General features: G+C 50.2%; 1 protein-coding gene across 24 annotated transcripts in view; it reads left to right on the top strand.

The window, feature by feature from the left end:
• Nucleotides 1-20,640, top strand: part of MAP2 (microtubule associated protein 2) — a 180,162-nt gene that overhangs the window by 97,152 nt on the left and 62,370 nt on the right. For all 24 annotated transcript variants that reach the window (XM_084524722.1, XM_084524726.1, XM_084524729.1 and 21 more), the window contains one exon: nucleotides 18,385-18,670. In XM_084524722.1, coding sequence (XP_084380848.1) covers nucleotides 18,409-18,670 — 262 coding nt within the window. In that variant the 5' untranslated portion in view covers nucleotides 18,385-18,408. The remainder of the gene's footprint in view (nucleotides 1-18,384; nucleotides 18,671-20,640) is intronic.

The following is a 20,640-nucleotide window of genomic DNA, read 5'->3' on the forward strand; positions in this document are numbered from 1 at the left end:
GGATGTATCAGCACGAAAGCACGTTCGTTATGCAGCTGACATGGGACCTAGTTCTCTTTCACTTGTTTTGTTTTGGTTTTGACTTAAAATCGAGTGTATTATGAGTTACGAAATCCACGCTGCTGGCTTCATTTTTGGTCTGTCTCTGCTGCTTCGCATGTTTTCCACTGGGAATATTTTTCTGATACAGCAGCAGAGCAGTTACTAGTGCAGCCCTTGTAGCAAACGGCAGAAATGGGCAAACCAGTTCAGCTCCATTGTAAACTGCTCCAAATGTTGGTCTTAAAATGGAATCAGATGCTACCCTTTTGCTTCCCCCCCCTAGGATCTGAACGTTTAGGTAACGGGCTTCAGCTAGTAACAAAAGCACCCAATTAAGGCAAGAAAAGCTATTTTTTTTTTCTGGCCTGAACAAAGTGGGGAAGATGTGGTAAAGCCTCCTTTCTGAAACTGAGCTGTTCCTGTGCCTTTTAGGGCAAAGCTGCTTTGAAATGCCAGAAGTTGGGTCTCCATATTGGTTTGAGTTCAGCTTGTTGCTGGAATTGGCCAATTAAGCAGCTTTGTAAATTGAAGCGATTGGCATAATTTGGCAGTGTGGGCTGGAGCCCAGTGCCAGCTCTCACGGTTTGACCTCTTGCACTGCGCTGCCTGCGCTCTGCTCTCCAGCCCTGCTGCTCCCTCCCTGGGTATCACCGGTTTCCTCATCCCCTTGGCAGCCCGTGGAAGATTCACGCCTTCTCCTGTGATTTAGCCCCACTACACCTGGTTCTTCCCTTCATCCCCAGCTCTCTTCCCCCATGTTTTTTCTGCTTGTTCGCCAAAATATCTCCATTTGCTATCCCCATTCACTCCCTGGACCATCGGGGGCCCTGAATTAATTCAGTTCCATGCAGCATTTCCTCGGCAGCTCTCCAGGACCCCTCTGCAGTGCCTTTCACTTAGCCAGCACCGGGTTCATCCCCTACCTGTCCCTGCTCAGACAGTGAATTGGGCCAGAAGCAACAGGATGTGGCTGTGTGAGCTCCGCATCTGCTGAGTAGACCAGCAGGACGCTGCCAAACAGAAGGAATAAGGGTTGAGCTCTTCTTCTGTCCCCAGAGGCGTTAATGCCTTCCTTCTCCTCTACCCATCTGGAGGTTTCCTGAGGTGGTAGGTAGGAGCTCAGTGTCTTCTGTCAAACATGATGGAAACGGGCCGGTGTGATTCACAATTCTGCGCCTGGGTAGACACAGCAGAGACAGGCAGCAGCAGCACAGATATCAGGAGAGAATTAGGGAGCAAGTATTTTTGGATTGCTTGCACATTCACACATCTTCAGCTGAGCTAAGCAGCGCCATGGAGCAGGGGGCTGGCAGTGCTGCTTCCGTGGCAGGGAGAAATTTTAAGGACCTGTTATGTCGCTGTGGAGAGAGGCTGCTATCAGGGACTTGGTGCATACCTTGTGATTTATGTTTGCTTAAGTGGGTTCTGGCACTACAATGTGCCACCTTTTTAATTGCTACCCAAGGCAGTTCTTTGTAAAAAGTATTTTTAGTAACAAGCAGCCATCAGAAGGAGAAATGCAGAAAGCTTTATATAGCTCCCTGGAGGAAAGAGGGGGAAAGCGTTAGGGAGAGTCTGTGAAGGAATTAAGTCACTTAGAGACAATCCACTTGGCCAGGCCGGCAGCCCTACAGAGCTGAAGGAAGACATTGCATTTTCAGCTGTTGTTGTTTTTGTTGATTTTTTATGCCAACATCAATAACGGGGGCTCCTTAATGTGGTGTGCGGGCTGCAACCTTCATCAGAGACTTCAAAGATGTGTTTTTAACCTGGTTATTCTTGCCAGTGCTGGCTGATTACCGAGGCTTTTAAGGCCTCAGGATCCCTTCCAGCAGCGCCAGGGGCCTGAGCAGAGTTTTTGGGCTCCCAGGGGCCGGAGCTGTTGGGCAGCCAAGGAGGCTGGTGGCATCCCGGCCCCCTCTGCTGCCCCAGCGTGCCCAGGCAGCAGCAGCTGAAGCTCAGATCTCCGAGGCAAGTGTCGCAATCCTCTCCTTTGGGGTTACTGCTGAAAAAGTTAGTCGTGCTGCCTCCAGGCAGATGCTGCGTCTGGGCAGCGTCCTTCCTCGAGCAAAACTTCCTGAAATCTGGATGTGAAGGCATCGGTTGGGAGCCAGAGCATCCTCACACAGATAACAAGAGACAGCCCTTGCCCCGAAGGGTTTGCAGCGCAAACAGGCAAGTAATGGACAGCGTGAACATCATAGTCCCTCTTTTACAGCCGGGAGAGCTGAGGCGAGGCACAGGCTTGTTTTTCCATAAGTTCAAGGTTGTGGAGCAGGTCAACAGCAGAGCCCTGGACTCAACTTTGATCTTGCAGCTCAGTGCCCTTGGAAAGATCCTCATGGTTATAGAAATCCATACATGTTATGCCACAGCGGTAGGAGAAAGAAAAACTCTATTTGAGATGATCTGATAGGCATTTAAGTCAGTGCATGGATTTTGTCCTCCTTTGGTCAATTTTCAATGAACTGCGTGCAGCTAATACCTGCTGGAAGAGGACAAATTGCCAGCAAATAATAATTACATTAATCCAGAGAAGAGGCGAGACAATCACAATCTCAGCAGCCCGTAGATAATAAAAGGGAAATCTCCTCATTCAGAGTACTTTATAATTGCGAACGATATTAATCTCCTGGAAAATACATGTCTATGAAAAGGAAGCCAAGCTTTTGCTTGAACACAAAGCAGAGCGGTTATGTTTTCATCACAGGGAGGTCTGGCTAATTGTGCCCTTCTTTTTCCTCTTTTTGTAACCCTGTGGGGGTGTGGTCCCAGGTTTGCTGCTGTTAGCTGCTGGATCGGGCTGATTCGGGTGAAGTCGTGCAGAGGATGCCCAGAGCTGTGCCGGGGACAGTGTCCTCAAGAGGGTGATGGATCTTTCCTGGGAAGGTTCATTCTGTTCCCAGCTCAGAAGGGATGCGCTCTGGCCCTTCTCTTAATTAGAATAATGTCAGTTTCTGTCCCAAGGACGGATGAATGAGTGTCTGCTTTAAGAGCTGCATGAGGTGACTCCTTGAGTACAGGGCTAGTCAGTTATTCTAATCTGAGGTGTGAAACTCTTCCCCCTTCTCGTGCCATCAGCATCCGCATCAGCTCCTGCATTTAAAACATACCCTACTGAACAAGCTAATTTATGCAGCTTATTACTGGCTCTTGATTAAGCCACAGTGCTAATTAGCTGCTCTGAAGTGGCTGCAGGCTCGGGGTGCCTCCTAGTCAGCCTGCAGTAATGGAGTGCCCGTAGCTGTTAATCCAAAGGCCGCGGGGCTGTGAATTTCTGCACAACAAGCAAGCAGGCACAGTGGTACCATGTGAATGCCCAGAGTTGTATATACACGTAAAAATCAGCCTAATTTTATACAACTAGCAAATGGACCAAATGGAGAAGAATCCAGAGTGCTACGTAGCTTTGATTTGTCTCAGATCTCGCCAGAAATAAACTTCTGTCCCAAGCGGCCGTCAGGGTTGCCTCTGCCTCGCACAAACACGTAAATCTCTGGTTTTCCAATCTGTAGCACGAACAGAGCACGTAGATGTGCTTTATGTTCCGTGAATGGAATATTGGGTAATAGTAGTGGGTGACAACCATGCTGTCAGCTACGTTTTTTCCAGAATAAAGCATTCAGCAAAATATATCTGGCTGGGCATCTCTGCTGCCTCTTACTGCAGGAGGTTGTGGAGCTCACGAAAATGCTGCAATGCAGCAAGTGTACTACCACTGATTAAAAGTAGATTGTTGTTGTTGTTGTTGTTTTTCCCCCCTTTCTGCAAGCTTGTGGGTGGCATTTTAATCAAGTTCTCATGGTAACAAACATAATTTAAAAGCACTGAAGCCTGCTAAATTAGTCTTTTTCTGTATGTGCTCGAGGTGGGTGTTAACTCATTACAACTGCAGCGATGCTGCTTGTTTCAGTACTGCTGGTGCAGAGATGACAAGGGAAGGGACGTGGAAGGAAGTGTTGCTGAGTGCAGAAAATCGTGCTCTGCTTTTTACCGGGTTCTGTTGTTGTCTTTTCTGTAAAGAGGGTGCAATTAAAGCGATGTGTAAGGTGCTCCTTCTGGGGCTTTCTCAGTCCTGCAGCTGTATTCCAGCATCACGCTTACGCTGTGTCTGCGATCAGGAGGCAGCTTGGCTGGCAGGTGCTTTGATTCACTGCCGAGAGCACGACCCTCCATCAAAACACCCCCAAAAAAAAAAAAAGACCGCGTACGGGGCTGTCGTTTGTCGTGGTGCATGCGAATAGCTGCAGAGAGGAGCAGCAGGAAGGGGTTAAAGGGAAATCGGGGAGGGTCTGAATCGAGTGGTAATGAATTCATCTTGAAAGCACCACACGGCTTCAACCTGCGAGCTCCTGGGAATGAGGCGCTCGTGTCTGGTCTCTAGGTGTTCTGCTTGGCTGTCCGATGTGAACGCTTCCATTGCATTTCGTGCTGTGTGTGCTTCACCTAAGGGAGTTACACTGGGATGTGTTTAGGGTGGCAGATAGGCAGGGACGCGGGAAGGCAGGGCAGTAACTCTGCAGGGTGTCAGAAGACTTAAGAGGCAACTTGCTCTTTGCTGAGCGAGAGGTTGGTTTCCACTCAGAAACTGTTTTGGCTATTTCCTGCTCTTAAATACTCGTGGAAATGAACTTTTGTTTTTTAAACTACAGCCTGCCTGCAGGAGGCTACTGCTATTTCCCCATGGCCTTGCCTAGCTCACCTGCAGAATTACAGCCTTGTCTGGGGAGCTGCCTTTGGGGGAAGGTTGAGGCCCGCTGGTGACCTCCCATCCCTGGCTTTGTCAGTAAGGCCAAGCCCACACCCCCAAAGAAGCACTGAAAATAAAATCTAGAGAGGTAAGGTTGGCTGTAAGACAGAATGCTGCAGCGAGGCTTTGGGAAAGGACAAAACCATCCCGGCTATGTGGAAGAAAGGACTTGGAGTCTCCCTGGGCTTCCCCAGTTCTTCATCTGCTGTGCACTGGGGCTGCTCTACATCCTCCTCCAGAACACGTCGGCTGCTTAGACCTTTTGCTGCAAAGGGGCTGGTCTTTTCTTTGTGGTGTATAAGGGTTCAATTTTACCCTTTCCTGTCTAACTTGGCCATGCATAAACACTCCCCAGTGGTTTGCAGAAACGGGACAGCCGGGGGACCCTCCCGTGTTCTCTAGTGCGGCTGCATCGCTTTGCTGCCGCCCTCCTTTTCTGCCACCTCCTAACTGCCTTCGTCAGCAGCTGCTGCAACGGAGAGATGGATGTCAGGAATCAAGTCAGAAGGAATTTTTAATCTGGCTTTTTCAGACCTGGAGCAAAAAGTGACTTAATGCTGTGCCATCAGGATATTTCCCCGGCCGTTTTCTATACCGCTGACTGAGAGCTGCTCTGGGAATTTCAGCCGAAGACTGAATGCTGCACAGATCCACCACGAGACTAGCTCCTCCTGCATCCTCCTGCTCCTCTCTCGCAGCAGCAGCTTGTTCTGGCCTGTTCGGGGAGCACTGGGCAGCGTTCCTCAATCTCCTGACAGACTTTGGAAATCATTCACGTTAAAGCCTCCTGGGATTCTGAACAGGTAAAGCAGCAGAGAGAGGTCAAGAGATGTACTGATGGGAAGAAGCCTTCCCTTTAAAGACACCTTGTCTCAGCAGTGGTTTCTTGCTGTGCAGAGAGGCAGAAAGCCCCCCTCCTTTCAGAAGCTGCAGGTGGCTGTGAGCAGCGCTCCTTGGGAGCTGCAGAGCACAGGGAAGCTCGGTGCCTTCTTCAAAGCAGCACGTCCTTTGAGTGGTCGGTGTTTGAAATGCCAACCGCACCTTTCAAATGATAATTTTTTGCACTTGATCGTGGGCTTTATGTCAAAGATAATGATCTGGGTATTGTAGTCTTCATTGGCCTGATGTTAACAATTCCCAGTTCACCAAGGAAAGCCCCTCTAAAATGTTCCGAAATGCAAAAGACAACTGAAACGTAACGAGGATTGCAGTGTTGGAGTGTCCTCTCCTATCAAACCCTTCCGTGTCGAATGAAGTGCCTCTTTGAAGGACAAGTAAATATTTGCTTCAGGAAGAATCTCCTGACTGCTGTAGTGTTCCCAGAGAGCCCTGACACAGCACCAGCATAAATCCTGCCTGGAAATCTCTGCTGGCTGACGGGCCCGCAGCGGGGTTTGATCTTAGCAGCGCTTTGGGAAAAGGAGCTTTGGGGTTTTATTCTTCTAGGTTGTGCTGCAGCCTCGCTCCTGCAAACGCTTTCAGATTGCAAACAGCTACAAGGGCAGCAGCAGAGGCCTCCTTTACATAATATATAGGTACCATCTTCAGCATTCTTTAGGGATGTGTCTTCACAGCTCTGTACAGATGCGTAGTGTTTGGCACGGGGTGCGTCTCAGTGCAGAGGGCGATGGCTGTTTCTCGCTTCAGAGCAGCTTTGGGTGTCTGCACCCGGCAGCAAGGCGCCCCTCTGCCCTTCATGCTGTCCGTCCCTCTGCGTGGCACTGCTCCCCGGGCTGTGAGGAGCCTCGGGAGGGTTTTTAGGCAGATTGTAGAGAAGAAACCGGGCAAGAAGTTCAGGAAGGGAAACTAAAAGATAACAGAGGAATGGGAATGAGGAAAATGCTGCTTGGGATGAGAGCTGCAGGAGAGGACTTGATGCCTGCTCCCGGTTTGAGGAGGATAACACATTTAAGTGTGCAACAGTGAAATGTTTAATCTGGACAGCAAACGTGGACAGGCCCTGGATGCGGGACTGGAGCCCCCGGGGGTGATGCCCAGGCTGGGATGATGTAGGCAGAGGGAGCGGCAAGGATAAAACCTGTCTACTGAGTGGGGCACAAACCTGGAACATACGCACAAGGGGACCCAGTTAGGACTGTGCCATCATCTCTGATTTCTTCCACAGCCAAACTCGAGGTGTAACCTTGCAACCCCAACCTCCTTGCAGATGGCTTTGTGTGCGTGATGTATGTTGAGGCACCTCTTGACAAAATCTGCTTTGTGACAGAGGGGGTTTTTTTTAGCCTTTTTAGGCTGTCTTTAATGTTCTTCGTCAACAGAAGCAGAACAAAACTTTCCATCCCTAAACAAACGAAGTTCAGCACTGTCCAGATGTGTAAGTAAGCGGCTGCCACGGCTGGCTTTCATTGCTGCTGGATAGACGGTGATTTATTCTGTAAGTTCTGCGCCCTGAGCCTTCAGAAATTTTCTTCTTTTCGTCCTGAAGTCTAGCAGTAATAATTAGCAAGCCATAAAAATCGACCTGATTTGTGGGAACCACTGAAGGATGCAAAGAGACGTTTTCTGTTCAAGGAGATGGGAACAAAAGCGCGTGGTTACTGACCCAGTCCTGTCAGACCTAAATTTTGAGGGAATCCCAGGCGCTGAGCGTCCTGCGCAGTGAATGCTGCCTATTCATGCAGCCCTTGCAGCAGCGAATGAATCATCCTCCCGAGCACACACAGCCCCTCTGGGTCGGAGCTGAGGTCAGTGGCAGGGCATGTGTTTCAGACCGCTTGCCCTAAATGAAAAAGCAAACATCCGAGGCGCTGCTTACGCTGCTGTAGCTTTGAGCATCTCACCTATAAAACATTTACGTGTGGCATCTCGTGGGACCTCTTCGACGTGGCAGCTCTGGGTACGTAACCAGGTCCTTCTGGCAGGGCCATCTGTCCTCCTGTCTCCTCACATGCCTGTTCTCTTCACAGACACCCCTGCCCCAGCCCGTTCCCTCAGCTGCTCCTCCCGTTCAGCCCCAGCCCAACCATCAGCTCCGGGTCAGAGTCTTGGCTGCAGAGTGGAGCAGGAGGAGGTGGGGCTGATTCTGCAGGACGGGTTGCAGAGGAGCACCCCCTCTCAGCCAGCCCCAGGCAGGTGGCACGGTGTCGCCCTCAGAGCTTGTTCAGCTGCATCAGCAGAGGGATGGCCATGCATCCGAGCTGTAGCACCCTGTTTCAGTCAGAAACTTAGGAGAGCAGCAAAGCTGTCCATTGCTAGCGATAGGTGGTTTTTTATTTGCAGTGTGACACGCTCTGTGCTGGGCATTTTCCTGTGCAGGTTACTAAGCGTTGCGGTGCTCAGCAAGGAGCTGTGATATTCCAGCCCTCTTGGCGATATTCCACCCCTTCTTTAAAAAGCAGTGGCAAGAAACCATGCAGTTAATTAATATTCATATTAGATTAGCAAGTAAAGGCCCCGAGACACATTTGATCTACATTTTATTTGTGTGGTTAAAAACAGTCCTCTGCCAGAAAAGGCTCTTGTATAGAGAAACCGTGAGCAGATTAATGGACGGCAAACTCAGCAGGTGCCTTTTGAACCTCTGTGAACTCTTCTCCTAGGAGCTTTCTGCAGCAGCTCATCCCAGAGTAATTCCCTGCAGTGGGCAGAATCCCCTCTGGCTGCTGCACTCTTACTCTACATGGAGAGAGGGGCCGTTGGTTTCCTCTTCTTGCCTTCTCTGTGCTGCATGTGGTTTTTAGACCCCTGTCCCATTCCCCTTCCCTAGGAGGAAGAGCCTCAGCCTGTTTAGCCATTCCTTGCACAGAAGCTTCTCTGGATCTTTAATCACCCTGCTTGCACTCTCTGCACCTTTCCAGGCTGCCAGTATTTCAGTTGTGATTAATACTTAATGCCTTCAGACATCCTAAACCAACAGCAGTATTGGTGCTGCTGAAAGACTGCAAAAGACAAAATCCGGAGGAAATCAGGAGTGGCCTAAATCCTCACGTGTTAGATCCTGGTATGTCTCAAAACATCCTTTGGCTGTCTCTTTACATTAAAACGCCACTCATTCAGCCCCACGCAGAGCCTTGTTTCCTGACGTCTTCCTCAGCTACTGAACGTGTTCACCAGTCAGTCTTAGCGTTCCTGGCACGCGCTTTCTGCACCCAACGCAACTTCCTTGCACTTCCCTGGCCCTGGGCTTGCTTCTTGCCTCCCACAAAACTCATTCATTCCTCGTGTTATCCCAGGAGAACACCACTGACTTCACACACGTACGTCAGCCCCTCGGCACGGGGTGGGAGCAGCGTGGCAGCAGAACAAGGTTAAACCCAACCTGTAGCAAGAAGAAGGTAATTGCACGCACCCGGGGGAGCCCGGGGAGGAAACGAGGCTCTGAAATAGGCCTTTGCTGTGACAGCAAGTCCTGCAATTAAGATTTCAGAAAGGCTGAATGACTCAGTGAGTTGGTTCCTCCTTACACATTAATACCTTAATTTTCTAACTCAGAAAAAAAAAAAGGGAGTTTAAAATTAAAAAGAAGCCTTGTAGTTAAAATACAAGCCAGGGCACGGAAACTCCTGGTTCTGTTTCAGTGCACACCCCAAGATCTTAACTGAAGACCTTTCAAGGGGAAAAAATACCTCTGAAAGTGAGGGCTGCAAAATCCCCACTGCGATTTTGGGTTCCTGCATTACCTGCTGTGTCCTCCCTGCCCTGCGCCCCCTGGGCCCGTGCCGGCTGGGGAGTGGCTGCTCCATATCTTTCTTCTTGTTAGCAGTAGGGTTGGTTGAGTAAAGATTTGGCAGGGAAAAGCTATCACGTGATAAGATTGCATCCCAAATATTGTGATTTCGCTGTCTGAAGTGTTTAAAAGCACAAAAGCTTTCTGGGTGTTCTCATTTCCAGGTAGGGAGAGAGTGTTGTATTTGCCAGGGTATAGAGCTGTGGGTCAGAAGAGTGGGTGGCTGGATGGCATATTTGTGAGTCCTACAACATGAGGGGATATTTAAGTCAATAGAATTCTTTTGTTTGTCACGTTGTTAGTTAGCAAATAGGGTGAAGAGATGAAATAATCCTACCACTTGGGTAGGACCCAGGTTTTGCAGCACAGCAGGCGCTGCTCAGACGTTCCCTAGGAAAGACAACTCGGGTGCGAGCTGCCCCGTGCCAAGTTTGCTGCAAATGTAAAAGCGAGCAGGTTTTGCAAATAACCTCTTTTCCCATCAGCTTTGCAAGCCTTTGTCCCTTCCTTTTTGTGTATTTATTTCCAGTTAGATGTTTTGTGCTGCGGTTAAAAGCATCGGTTTCTGTTGGCTGTAATGGGTCCTGGGCCTCTGCCTCCAAGGTTTGCTAACCGCGACAAGGAGAATCAGAGATGCTTAAGTGAGTCTGGACGGAGGGACCTCCGAACAAGCTTTCTTCTGTCTGATGCTCTTTTTCAGCATGAATAAACAATGCTTCTGCTCGACAGTAAGATGTTTCTGCTTCCGCTGTGAGCCTGGCATGATTGCCTGGTGTGTCTGAGCATTGTGAAGTGAAGCTAAAAGCACTCTTAGCAAAAGAGTAATCTGCCCCTGACCTGGGGAGAAAACCTTCTTCACGTGAGCCAAGACTTGCCTGTACAAACTGGAGCAGCACACGGCCTTGAGGATCCTTTCCTGTTACCATTTCAGTGCTTCGTTTTCATGTCAGCATCCTTGTGTTGCTTGCTCAGTTGCAGAATAATCACAGCGATCCTTAACCTCAGTGCATGGGAGGACAGAAATAAGCTGAGACTGTGGCTGCAGCAGGAGATCTGCCTCTGGAGGTACTGAACAGCCCCTCTTTGGGGCTCCGTGGCCCTGGAGAGGTTACAAAAGCAGCCTTCCAGAGTCTTGTCCACGGACTGGTTCTCCTGCATGTATTTACAGAGAAGAGCCTGCCTGAAATTAGCCCAGGACATCCATCTTACCATTTCTAGGAGCTGACGTGACGATGCTCCAAAGATAGCATCTGGGTAGTTCGAAGACTGTGCTGCAGCAGGGACAGAATTAGTCCTGAAAGTTAGAGAAGGCCTTTGAAAAACCAAAAATGCAGGCACATTTGTAGAGGCAGCTTTTTTATTATTTATTTATTTTTATTAGAAGTTCATGGAGTACAGTTAAGATCATGGGAAAACGTCACGTTTAATGAGGTCTTGGCACAACTGAAAGAAATAAGGGATATGGAGAAGGACAAGACTCCCCAGTGTAGATGATGTGCTTGTTCTGGGTGAGATTCTGCTTACGTGAGCTTTGCTTAGCAGTCACCTGTGTGGCACCTCCCTACTCAGTACTCCAGCATGCAGAGTGGCCCCGCTGATGTGGGTGAGAGCACCGACCTGTCCTGCACGCCCAGGATGCAAGTCACATAGCAGCAGAGTTAATTATAACCCTCGCTACCTAATTGGAGCTGTCATCCATCACGGAGCCTCTCCAGAGAAGAGATGCGGCATCAAATCAATGCATCTTAGCAAGGTCACTGTGGGGGAAAAAGAAACCTTGCGGAGTTGGCCCCTCGCCTTGTTGTGGGCTTTGACATGGAGGTGCCATGGCATGAGCTGCGAGCAGAGCAGGCACGCGGCTCCGAAGCCTGTTTGCAGCAGCCATGGCAAGTGCACAGGTTGCTTGGTGCTACCTTTTATCCCCAGGCTCGTTCCCAGGCTACCATGACTGTACAAAGCTGTGTGCTCCCTTGGTGCTGTTCTGGACATGGATTGGCTCCTGCAGCTCCTCCTGCAGCTCAGTGGTGGTGTCAGGCCTCCTGAGCTTTCTTCTTGCCAAGGCTTGGAGTGACCGCTGTGGGAAGGGGGAAGGAAGAAACGCACAGACCTCGTTTGCTATTGGAGACGCTTCCTGAGTGCTTGCTGGGTCTCCTTTGTCGTGGTTTAAAATCATCTTAAGCTAAAGGTTTCCTCCAGTCTTTTTTGAAACCTTACGTGCAATAAGTGAGGCAGATTGGTTCCAGTTCAGTGGAGAGAAGCAGACCGTAAGAACGCCAACAAAGACTCGTGGAGACGAGTGTTCACTGCACTAACTCCTTAACATACAATTGCAAATCTCCATTGGTTTGGAGGAACCAAAGCACACCACGTGGAAAGTTTGGATTTCAAGAGCTTTCAGCAGCAAGGAGGCCAGGAGAGGAAAGCAGCTCAGAGGGTGCCACGAGATGTTTATGGGGAAAGGCCACTTGAGTGCTGCCTCCCGAGCATCCCGGTGAGTGGCTCCCAATGGAGCACCTGCAGGCACTAGCTAAGGCCTGGGGACCCTCAACAAGCCTGCCAAAGGCAATTCCTTCCCCAAAACACGAGGAGAGGCTCCCGGTGCCTGCTTGGTAGAAAGAACAGGTGGGGAGTTGGGCTCAGAGATGCTCCATGGGAGCAATCCTGGCCTTGCTGAGAGCTGGCTTCGGGGGGAAGCACCAGGCTCCTGCGGAAAGCTGCCAGGCCTCCGGCCTCACCCCTCAGCCCCTTGGGAGGGCGAGGAGGAGCAGGAGGAAGAGGAGGATGTCAGCAGGATGGAGCAAGGCCTGCCCTCTGCTACTGAGCAGGAGAGGACGAAGTGCTCGTGGTGCCTAAAAGCCACAGGACTGGGCATGATTCAATCCGGCGTCAGCGCCGTTACTGGCTGCTCTGGCTTCTTTGATGTTTTTGCCATCCTTAGCAGGGACCAAATTTATAGGTAATAAGTTTTTTTGCCTTCTTTCTCATTGCAGATATCCGTTAGAGTTGTCATGGCACTGTTGTCATGGTTACCAGCTCCTCCACCAGCTAAAGCACCTCTCCTCTCTCCTGCAGGAAGCAATCATGGCTAGTGATAGCTGCGTGCCTGGGAGCGTATTTGATGAATGGGAAACGGTGTAAAAACGCAGCATCCTGGATGGAAACTGTCAAAAAGGGGTGGTGGTGGCGCAGGAGCGGGTGGGTGGGGATTCACGGAGCTTTTGGGCTAGAGCTGAGCCCCGTGGTGGATGCTTTTTTTTCAAGGCAGAAGCTGCTGGTGCCATATTGCACAATCGCAGAGGTGCCTGGGTTTGCATTTTGGGAGCCTGAGCGAGTTTGTGCAGTCCCTGGGCGCAGGAGCAGGGGCAGCCACGTGCCTGGAGGGCAGCAGCCGATGGCAGCCTGGCTTGGTCATGCTCTAAGCTGCTTTCCAGCAGCCGTGGGGAATTAATACCCTCCCTAGCAAGGAAGAGCTGTGTCGGGCAGGAGTGGCAGCTGAAAGGATCCTCCTCATCCCCTCACCTGCTCCTGCATCCCCGCGGCGGGGAGGACCCAGCTGCTGCCAAAGGAGCTGCAGTCCTGGCCGTGCTGCGCTGCAGGGAGGAGCCAGAGCATCCTGTTCGGAGGTACTCACCAGGCAAAAACCTTTGCTTAAAATGTCTTCCTACTGCATTCACCAAGGAACAGACCGGTGCTGCCTCTCGGCCCACCTCTGCATCACTGGGCTTGGTGTGGAGCAGGGGGAGTTTGTCAGGAGCTGTGTTTCTGCAGGGGGAATCGTTCCCCCACTTCATGTGCTCCAGCGAGCGTTCTGCCTGCAGACCAGGACGTACCAGTAACCTGGCACTGCTGGTGATGGGCTGCCTGCCTGCTAAACCATCACAGCAGCGTTGGAGGTTGTGTTTCCCACGCCTGAAGGATGCTGCTTTTCTAAAGCCACATTCGTTTTTTTTCCGCTAATATCGGGGCCCTTTCTGGACTCGGATGGCACTTGGGGCTTTCACAGGTCTGTTTGTCCCCACCCTGTCAGCGGTGTTGGCTTCCCTTTTGATCCGAAGGGAAGTTATGAAATCAGGTGGCACTCAGTTCCTGGATTTAAGGGAACTTCTCCACTGAGGAAACGTTTCAGCAGCGATTGCTCTGCAGACTTGAATTTTGTGTGCCGGGAGGACTGTCCAGAGACTTAACTGAGTTGTTTTTTTTTTAGGCTCGTCTGGATGGAGCTTAGTTATGCCTGGCCTGATGCACGTTAAAGTATTTCGCTGAGTTAGGTGGGTTTGGGGTTAAGCCCTGTGGCCATTCCCACCCGTGGCGAAGCGAGGAGAGGTTCCTGCGCTGAGTGTGGCCTCCCGCCCCCAGCTCCCTGCCGACCATGGGAACAGAGGGGGATAAATCCCAATCCCCGCACCCCGGGGGAGGGCACAGGGCAAGGAGGAGTGGGGAAGCTTGAGCAGCTCCTCCGGCTCCCTGCTGGCCCTCTGCAGTGCCCGTGCTGGCAGTCAGCTCGGCTGCTGCGCAGGCTGGAGCCAGCCTTCATTTCCAGTGCTGGCAGGGCTGCAGCTTGCAGTGCCTTTTCTTGCTCTTCCCACAGCCAGCTGCCTTTGTTCTGCCTGGGGTCCAGGCATCGGCCACTCTTTTTCATCAGTATTGTAGCTCAAGGTACGACCAGAAGAGCGAGTGAAGGAATTTTCTACAAAAAATGCGTGGCTGTCGGCTAATGGTCTGCGGTGTAGGGTTGGCAAAGCTTTTACAAGCCCTGGAAGCTAATACAGATGGGAGCAGATGAACACTGCCTGTATTTGTAACAGATGCAGGTGGTGTTTAAGAGGATTGTCTTGCTCGCGTTGTCTAGAAAGAGAGATCTAGCTGCAAGCTAATAACTCAAGGAACAGGCAAGGAAGAAATAAATCGTATTTGTTATAAATTAACAGAGAAACCTATTTGTCCTTCGCTAGGCTTGAGAGGTAGAGTGGCTCCAATTGAGAGAGAGGTTTAATTTGTCCTGATAATACATTATATTACTGGAATTATGGTACGAACATGTCTCGGATCAACTGGTGAGCCTCGTGGGCAGTGGCTGAACGTGTGAGCACGAGGGAGGCGAAGGCAGCTCCTGCCAGACGCCGCGAGGCTTCCTCCCCGTTCGTGGTCTGGTTGCTGCCCTTCTCTCTGAGCCGTGCGAGGAACTCAAGTAGTTTTTGGGAAAAGGCCCCATGTTAACAGAAATGAAAGGGTGAAATTCAGCACGGATCTCGTTGTGTGTTGCTGTGGTTCTTAGCGGCATCCCAAATCGGCCCTCCTGTTTGCTAGATGCTCAGAGGTTGCATGTGAAACAGGCGCCCCGGCAGTGTTCATTGCCAAGAAGGCCAACAGCATCCTGGCTTGTATCAGAAGCAGTGTGGCCAGCAGGGCTAGGGAGGTGATCGTCCCCCTGTACTCAGCTCTGGTGAGGCCGCACCTCCAGTACTGTGTTCAGTTTTGGGCCCCTCGCTACAAGAAGGACATCGAGGTGCTCGAGCGGGTGCAGAGAAGGGCGACGAAGCTGGTGAGGGGCCTGGAGAACAAGGCCTATGAGGAGCAGCTGAGGGAGCTGGGCTTGTTCAGCCTGGAGAAGAGGAGGCTCAGGGGCGACCTTATCGCTCTCTACAGATACCTTAAAGGAGGCTGTAGCGAGGTGGGGGTTGGCCTGTTCTCCCACGTGCCTGGTGACAGGACGAGGGGGAATGGGCTAAAGTTGCACCAGGGGAGTTTTAGGTTGGATAGTAGGAAGAACTTCTTTACTGAGAGGGTTGTGAGGCACTGGAACAGGCTGCCCAGGGAAGTGGTGGAGTCACCATCCCTGGAGGTCTTTAAAAGACGTTTAGATGTAGAGCTTAGGGATATGGTTTAGTGGGGACTGATAGCGTTAGGTCAGAGGTTGGACTCGATGATCTTGAGGTCTCTTCCAACCTAGAAATTCGGTGATTCTGTGATTCTATGTCCTGTTTGCAAAAGCTAGGGCTGAGCTCCTGGTGGTGGCAGGAGGTTACCAGGATTTGTCCTCCCAGATTTCCCACCTCTCATCTTTTTTTTTTGTTCCTGATGCCCAACTGCTTTCCTCGGCTTCCCGAGGCACAGCTGTCAGTAAGGGAAGTTTAACAGCAAGTTCCCTTGGGACCCTTTAGTCTGCACTGCCTGATAGTTAGTATGCAAGTACATTGCCCCAGTCGGGCAGTTGGTACACAGACAAGAATTTAAGGTTTTCCCTGTTATTTGCCAGTATGAGCTAGTTGGCACCCTGCAGGAAAGCAAGGGCTTTGCGAAATCCTCCAATATTGGCCTAATTCTGCTCTCTTAAAAAGTGAGACTGAGAAAACCCATCCTCTCACATGCCAAGGCAACGTTATTGTAACGCCAAGCTGAAGCCATGAAATATATGGAAGGGCAGCTAGCACAGCTGGACCGCATATTCCCCACGAGGTTTGTCCCTCTGTCTTAATTCCAGGTTATTTAAGCATTTCCCTTCTCTCTACAGCTCCCAAATGGCTGAAAAGGATGAGGCAGTCAGTTTTTACCCCCATTCCTGTACAAGCTGTTAGTTCAGAAGGCAGAATATCCAGCTCAGATCCGTAATGCCATCCCAGGTGCCCTGCATGAGTTAGGAGGACATGAATTTCAAGTAAAATATGACAGAAAACCAAGTGACCTGGTGGCATAAGGCCCACCTGCATGCCGGCTGGGAACCTGAGCCACGCGTGAAGGACGCCGTGCAGCAGCCATTGCGGGATTGCCGGGCACAGAGATGCTCTGTGTGACTCACTCGCAGTGTTTCTACTACCATTATAAACTCTGAGAGCACTTGATGAATAACAGAGAGTCAAGAATGAATTCATCCATGTTTCACTCTATAACGGCCTATTGTAAATACCGAGCCAAATCCTGCCTCCAGATACATACAGCTCTCATTGAAGCCTGCCCACTGTATTTATTTTTAAAGATAAAAGCACTTCTGTTGCTTCCACAGAGGACTTCTGTGACACAGTCCATTGTAAGGATGTGAATATCCTTCCTCAAGAGCTTGAAGAGAAGCGGGGTGTGTCTGCCTGGGACAGGGAAGGGCACTTCAGAGGTAACAGCCTCCAGGCTGTGGCGGTGGGGTCAGAGCTGTTACCTTCATCCAAGGGACTTTCAGAGATGCGTTTCCCCGTGGTTGTGCCTCGCGTTACCCTCTCGCATCGAGGCTCTGGCTGTCCGTGCAGAATCACTCCCTGATGGCTGGGGTAAAGGGGGCAGGGAAGGCAAAGGGGTGCGGATGTGTGATGTCTGCGTCCCACAGGGGCACGTCTCGGGGCCGCCGAGCTCCGTGACACTGCTCAGCCCACCGTTTTCATTACAGCTCAGACAAATGCTGGGTTTGAGTTTTCACCGGCTCCTGCAGTCTTCGTGCAGTTCCATATCCCCAGGGAACGGTGCTGGGTGGGTGTGGGAGCAGAGCCGCACCTCCCAAACCCACAGGGTTTCACTGGGTGGAGAAAGAGTTGTTATTCCTTTTAGGGCTAGAATTAGAGTTTGAGTCACACCTTTATTATGAATGAAATACCATGTTCATGATTCACTGTGATTTTTAATTTAAAGCAGCATGGAAGGCCATTATTATTAAACAATATCTGATCAGAAGGGGGTTGAGTTATCAATGGTGACTAATTATAAGACAAATAATAATAGTCCTTCATCATGCTTAGATACTTTCTGCAAATTGACTTGGCTCTGTGCAAACTGTTGTGGTGGGATTTTAATTCAGTGTCTGCAGAAAACATGCACTGTGTAAGTGTTCTGCATTTGTCTCTAGACTGCTCAGCCTTTGCAATACCTGGTTGCTCGACCACATTCAGCTGATTTCTTTCAGGTGTTTTTTTGGTTTGGGTTTGGGTTTGGTTTTCAGTTTGACGTTGCTGGCAAAGGTCAAGCCTTTCTCCCCCCTTATCTGTTACCTTATCATGGGAACACAGATGGCAATATGCTGTCTTCCTCGGCATACCTGCTGAGGAGCTACTGGTCCATGAGGCTCAGCCAAAGCCTGTGGCTTGTGCAATGGCTTCTTGCCTGGCTTGGACAAATGCGAGCTAATTAACAGCAGTGAAAAACATGTAAAGTAGCGAATAATTATTAGTTTTGTTTATGTGTAAATACTGATAGTCATAGGCGAAGGCAAACGCTTGTATGGGAAACAAATGTTTCCCACGCACGGTTTGGGACCAAAGCAAACGGGTGCGACCGCTCCCAGAGCAGCGAGGGGATGCACGCAGGGTCAGGCGGCGCATGTGTTGGGGAGCCCAGTGAATGTGCTCGGTGCTGTCCCTGCCGCAGCTCGCAGCAGGCTGCAGGGGCTGTACAGGACGCATCCTGGGCCTGCAGAGCCCGTTAGGCAAAGGCTGAGCTCTCGGCTGCACCCATTACATGTTCGCTGCAGTCACAAGTTACTGGCAGCTCCATGTCTCTAAGCAGTTACTGATCCCTCTGCCCTGGCGTATGCTCTGTATTTATCCTGCATTCCTTCAGTAACCCTGGAAGACGTCATTGCATCCCGATACTGATTCACTTCTCATTAAGGGCTTACATTTTCACTGTCATTACTGAGTTAAAATCAAATGAACAAAAGGCAGCCCTCCAGAAACCAGTGTTAGTAGCACCTGGGGGGCAGGGAGGATTTCACCCCTGTTTTTTTACCACTCGTGGCTTGTGTTGGTTTCAAAGGCAGCTCACCCATGGCCAGGACAGGCAAGCAGAGACACTTCTGCATTTAAGCCCTCTCTCACCTGCAGGACAGGAGCTGCTGGTACCACCCCTATGTGACACCCCTGGTGGCTGTGTGCTGGCGGGGGCACGGTCGCCCCCTCGGTGCTGATCTCTCCTGCTCGTGTCGTTACAGGACAAGCGGTGAAGGAGAGGAGAAATGGCGGAGGATAGGAAAGACGAAGCCAAGGCACCGCACTGGACTTCGGGTCAGTTAACAGAGGCTTCTTCACACCCGCATTCACCCGAAATCAAGGAACAGGGTGGCGCGGGTGCCGGACTGGTCAGAAGTGCCAATGGGTTTCCCTACCAAGAAGACGAGGAGCACGGGCTGGGCGGCCGGGAGCAGCCGGGGCCGTACGCTCAGACCAAAGAGAACGGGATCAATGGAGAGCTGTCGGCAGGGGACAGGGAGACCGCAGGTAACGTACCTCAACACCCTGCAGCTCAACACAGCTGAACACCGGGCAGCGCTCTGAGAAGATTTTAGGAAAGCCATGAGGGCGGCTTAGTGCATCCTGGTAGATGCGAGGGGTCACCTCACTGGGGATGGGGAGAGCAGCCAGTGCACAGGAACCACAGGGCTGTGTGTGTGGAAACTTCGGTTTCTGCTGTTGCTGCTCACAAGTAACAACTTCTAGAAACCCACCGACTGTTTGCGGATAACACGTTGATTGGTCTGGCCAGGAATAGCACATTCAGCATTTATCCACCACTGGCTAGGCGTATTTCATGGGATGCTCTCTGGGGCCTTGCCTATTTGTAAACTATGTTAGGATTTTAGGATTCAGCTTGTTATTTGGGGGAGAAAAAAAGTGTGACTGTGTCAAAATGAAATATGCAAAGCAAGTTTCCTGTTTTAGAAGTAAATGCTAATTCACTCTGTGCAGAGCTCCCTCTTTAAACCCCAAATGCACAATGCAAGAGGAATGTCTCTTGTACAGGCGCTAGTGCCCTTGATGCATCCATCCATGCATGCTAAAGAGATCTTTCTAGCAATGTTTGTTGGCTGTTGACAGCACTTTGAGATGTTATCCATAATTTCTCAGCAGCTGGAGAATGTTAAGGCTCTCAGACCCTAAAGTCATTTCAAAAGCAATTCTACTAGAAATGAATACTTCCGCTGCAAGGAAATGGGGGTGGATTTTAAGAGTCTCTTTTTGAGGATAGCCAAAACTAGAAAGCCATCAGTAAAAGAAATTCCGTGTAAGCATTCAGGTGATCGTGTTGGTGGTGATGGTTCAGGAGGGTGATAACAAGATCTCTTTCCTTTGCTCTAACCTAACTTTGTACTGCGCTTAGACAGCAAATAAGCAGGAGCAGCTGTACAGGATCACAGAGGTAAGATGCTGCAGTTCTTAGGGCTGTGGAGAGACTGGAGTGTTTGTCTCCTTTGCCACAGATGTTTCAAACAGCCTTGGACAAGTCACCCGTACAAATGGAGAAGTAATAACTTGACAGAATGAAGAGGAATTTCGTCTCCTTATAAAAGGAGAAGAGAAATACTCTTCTCAGGTGCTCTCAAAGCTTGGGGCAGCATCTCGGAGACGTGGACGTTTAATTGGGGAATTTGCAGCTAATGGCTGAGAGGAAGCAGGAACCCAGTGCAGCAAATCAGTGGGCATTGCAGTCGTGTATTTTAACATCGCTTTTTCAGATGGGGGATTAAAGAGCAGAACAAATCCAAATGTGGCAGCGGGACCAGAGCAGTACACTTACTGAGGGAACGAGACTGCTCTTGATCCCTGTGAAGTTTGCTTCGATCACCACTTTGTGGCCTCGTTTCCTCCTCCCCTGCTTTTTTCTCACTGTCTACTTAGTTTGCAAGATCTCTTGTGTGGGGACTTACTGTCAATACATGCAGTTATTGCTAGGGAGTCTTAATATAGCTTATTTCATGGCATCTTTCTTTGTCCTTGAAAACCAGAAGTCCCTAAAACTGCTTGCCTTCACGCCTGAATTTCTAGCTCTCTGGAAATTCAAATCCTTGAGCCCCGACTTAGAGGAACATTAATGCAAGGTAAAGCATCTTAGGGTACATAAGATATATTTTTAATCATTTCATTCCTTTTAAAGGCCATCAGGAGAAACCTGTCAGCAATTTAGGGCGGTGACAGAAATGAAGAGGGGTGTGGGTTGCCAAAGCCACACTGGTGTTTGCTAGCGGGACATACTTACAGCATCACGAAGCAATTTGATTCAGAGTTTGATCTTGAAACCAGGATTGCCATTTGCCGCTGACTTCAGCCATCTTTGCTCTGTTTGCTTGTAAATTGTAGCTGCAGTGGGGTGTTGTATCAGATACGACATTTAAATGCCACTGTGATACACATAATTACCAATAATGCAAATCATTTAATCATTTGTAGTAGCTTGCTGGCTCCAAACAGCT

This window comes from Aythya ferina, assembly GCF_964211825.1.
Source record: "Aythya ferina genome assembly, chromosome: 6".
Lineage (NCBI taxonomy): Eukaryota > Metazoa > Chordata > Aves > Anseriformes > Anatidae > Aythya > Aythya ferina.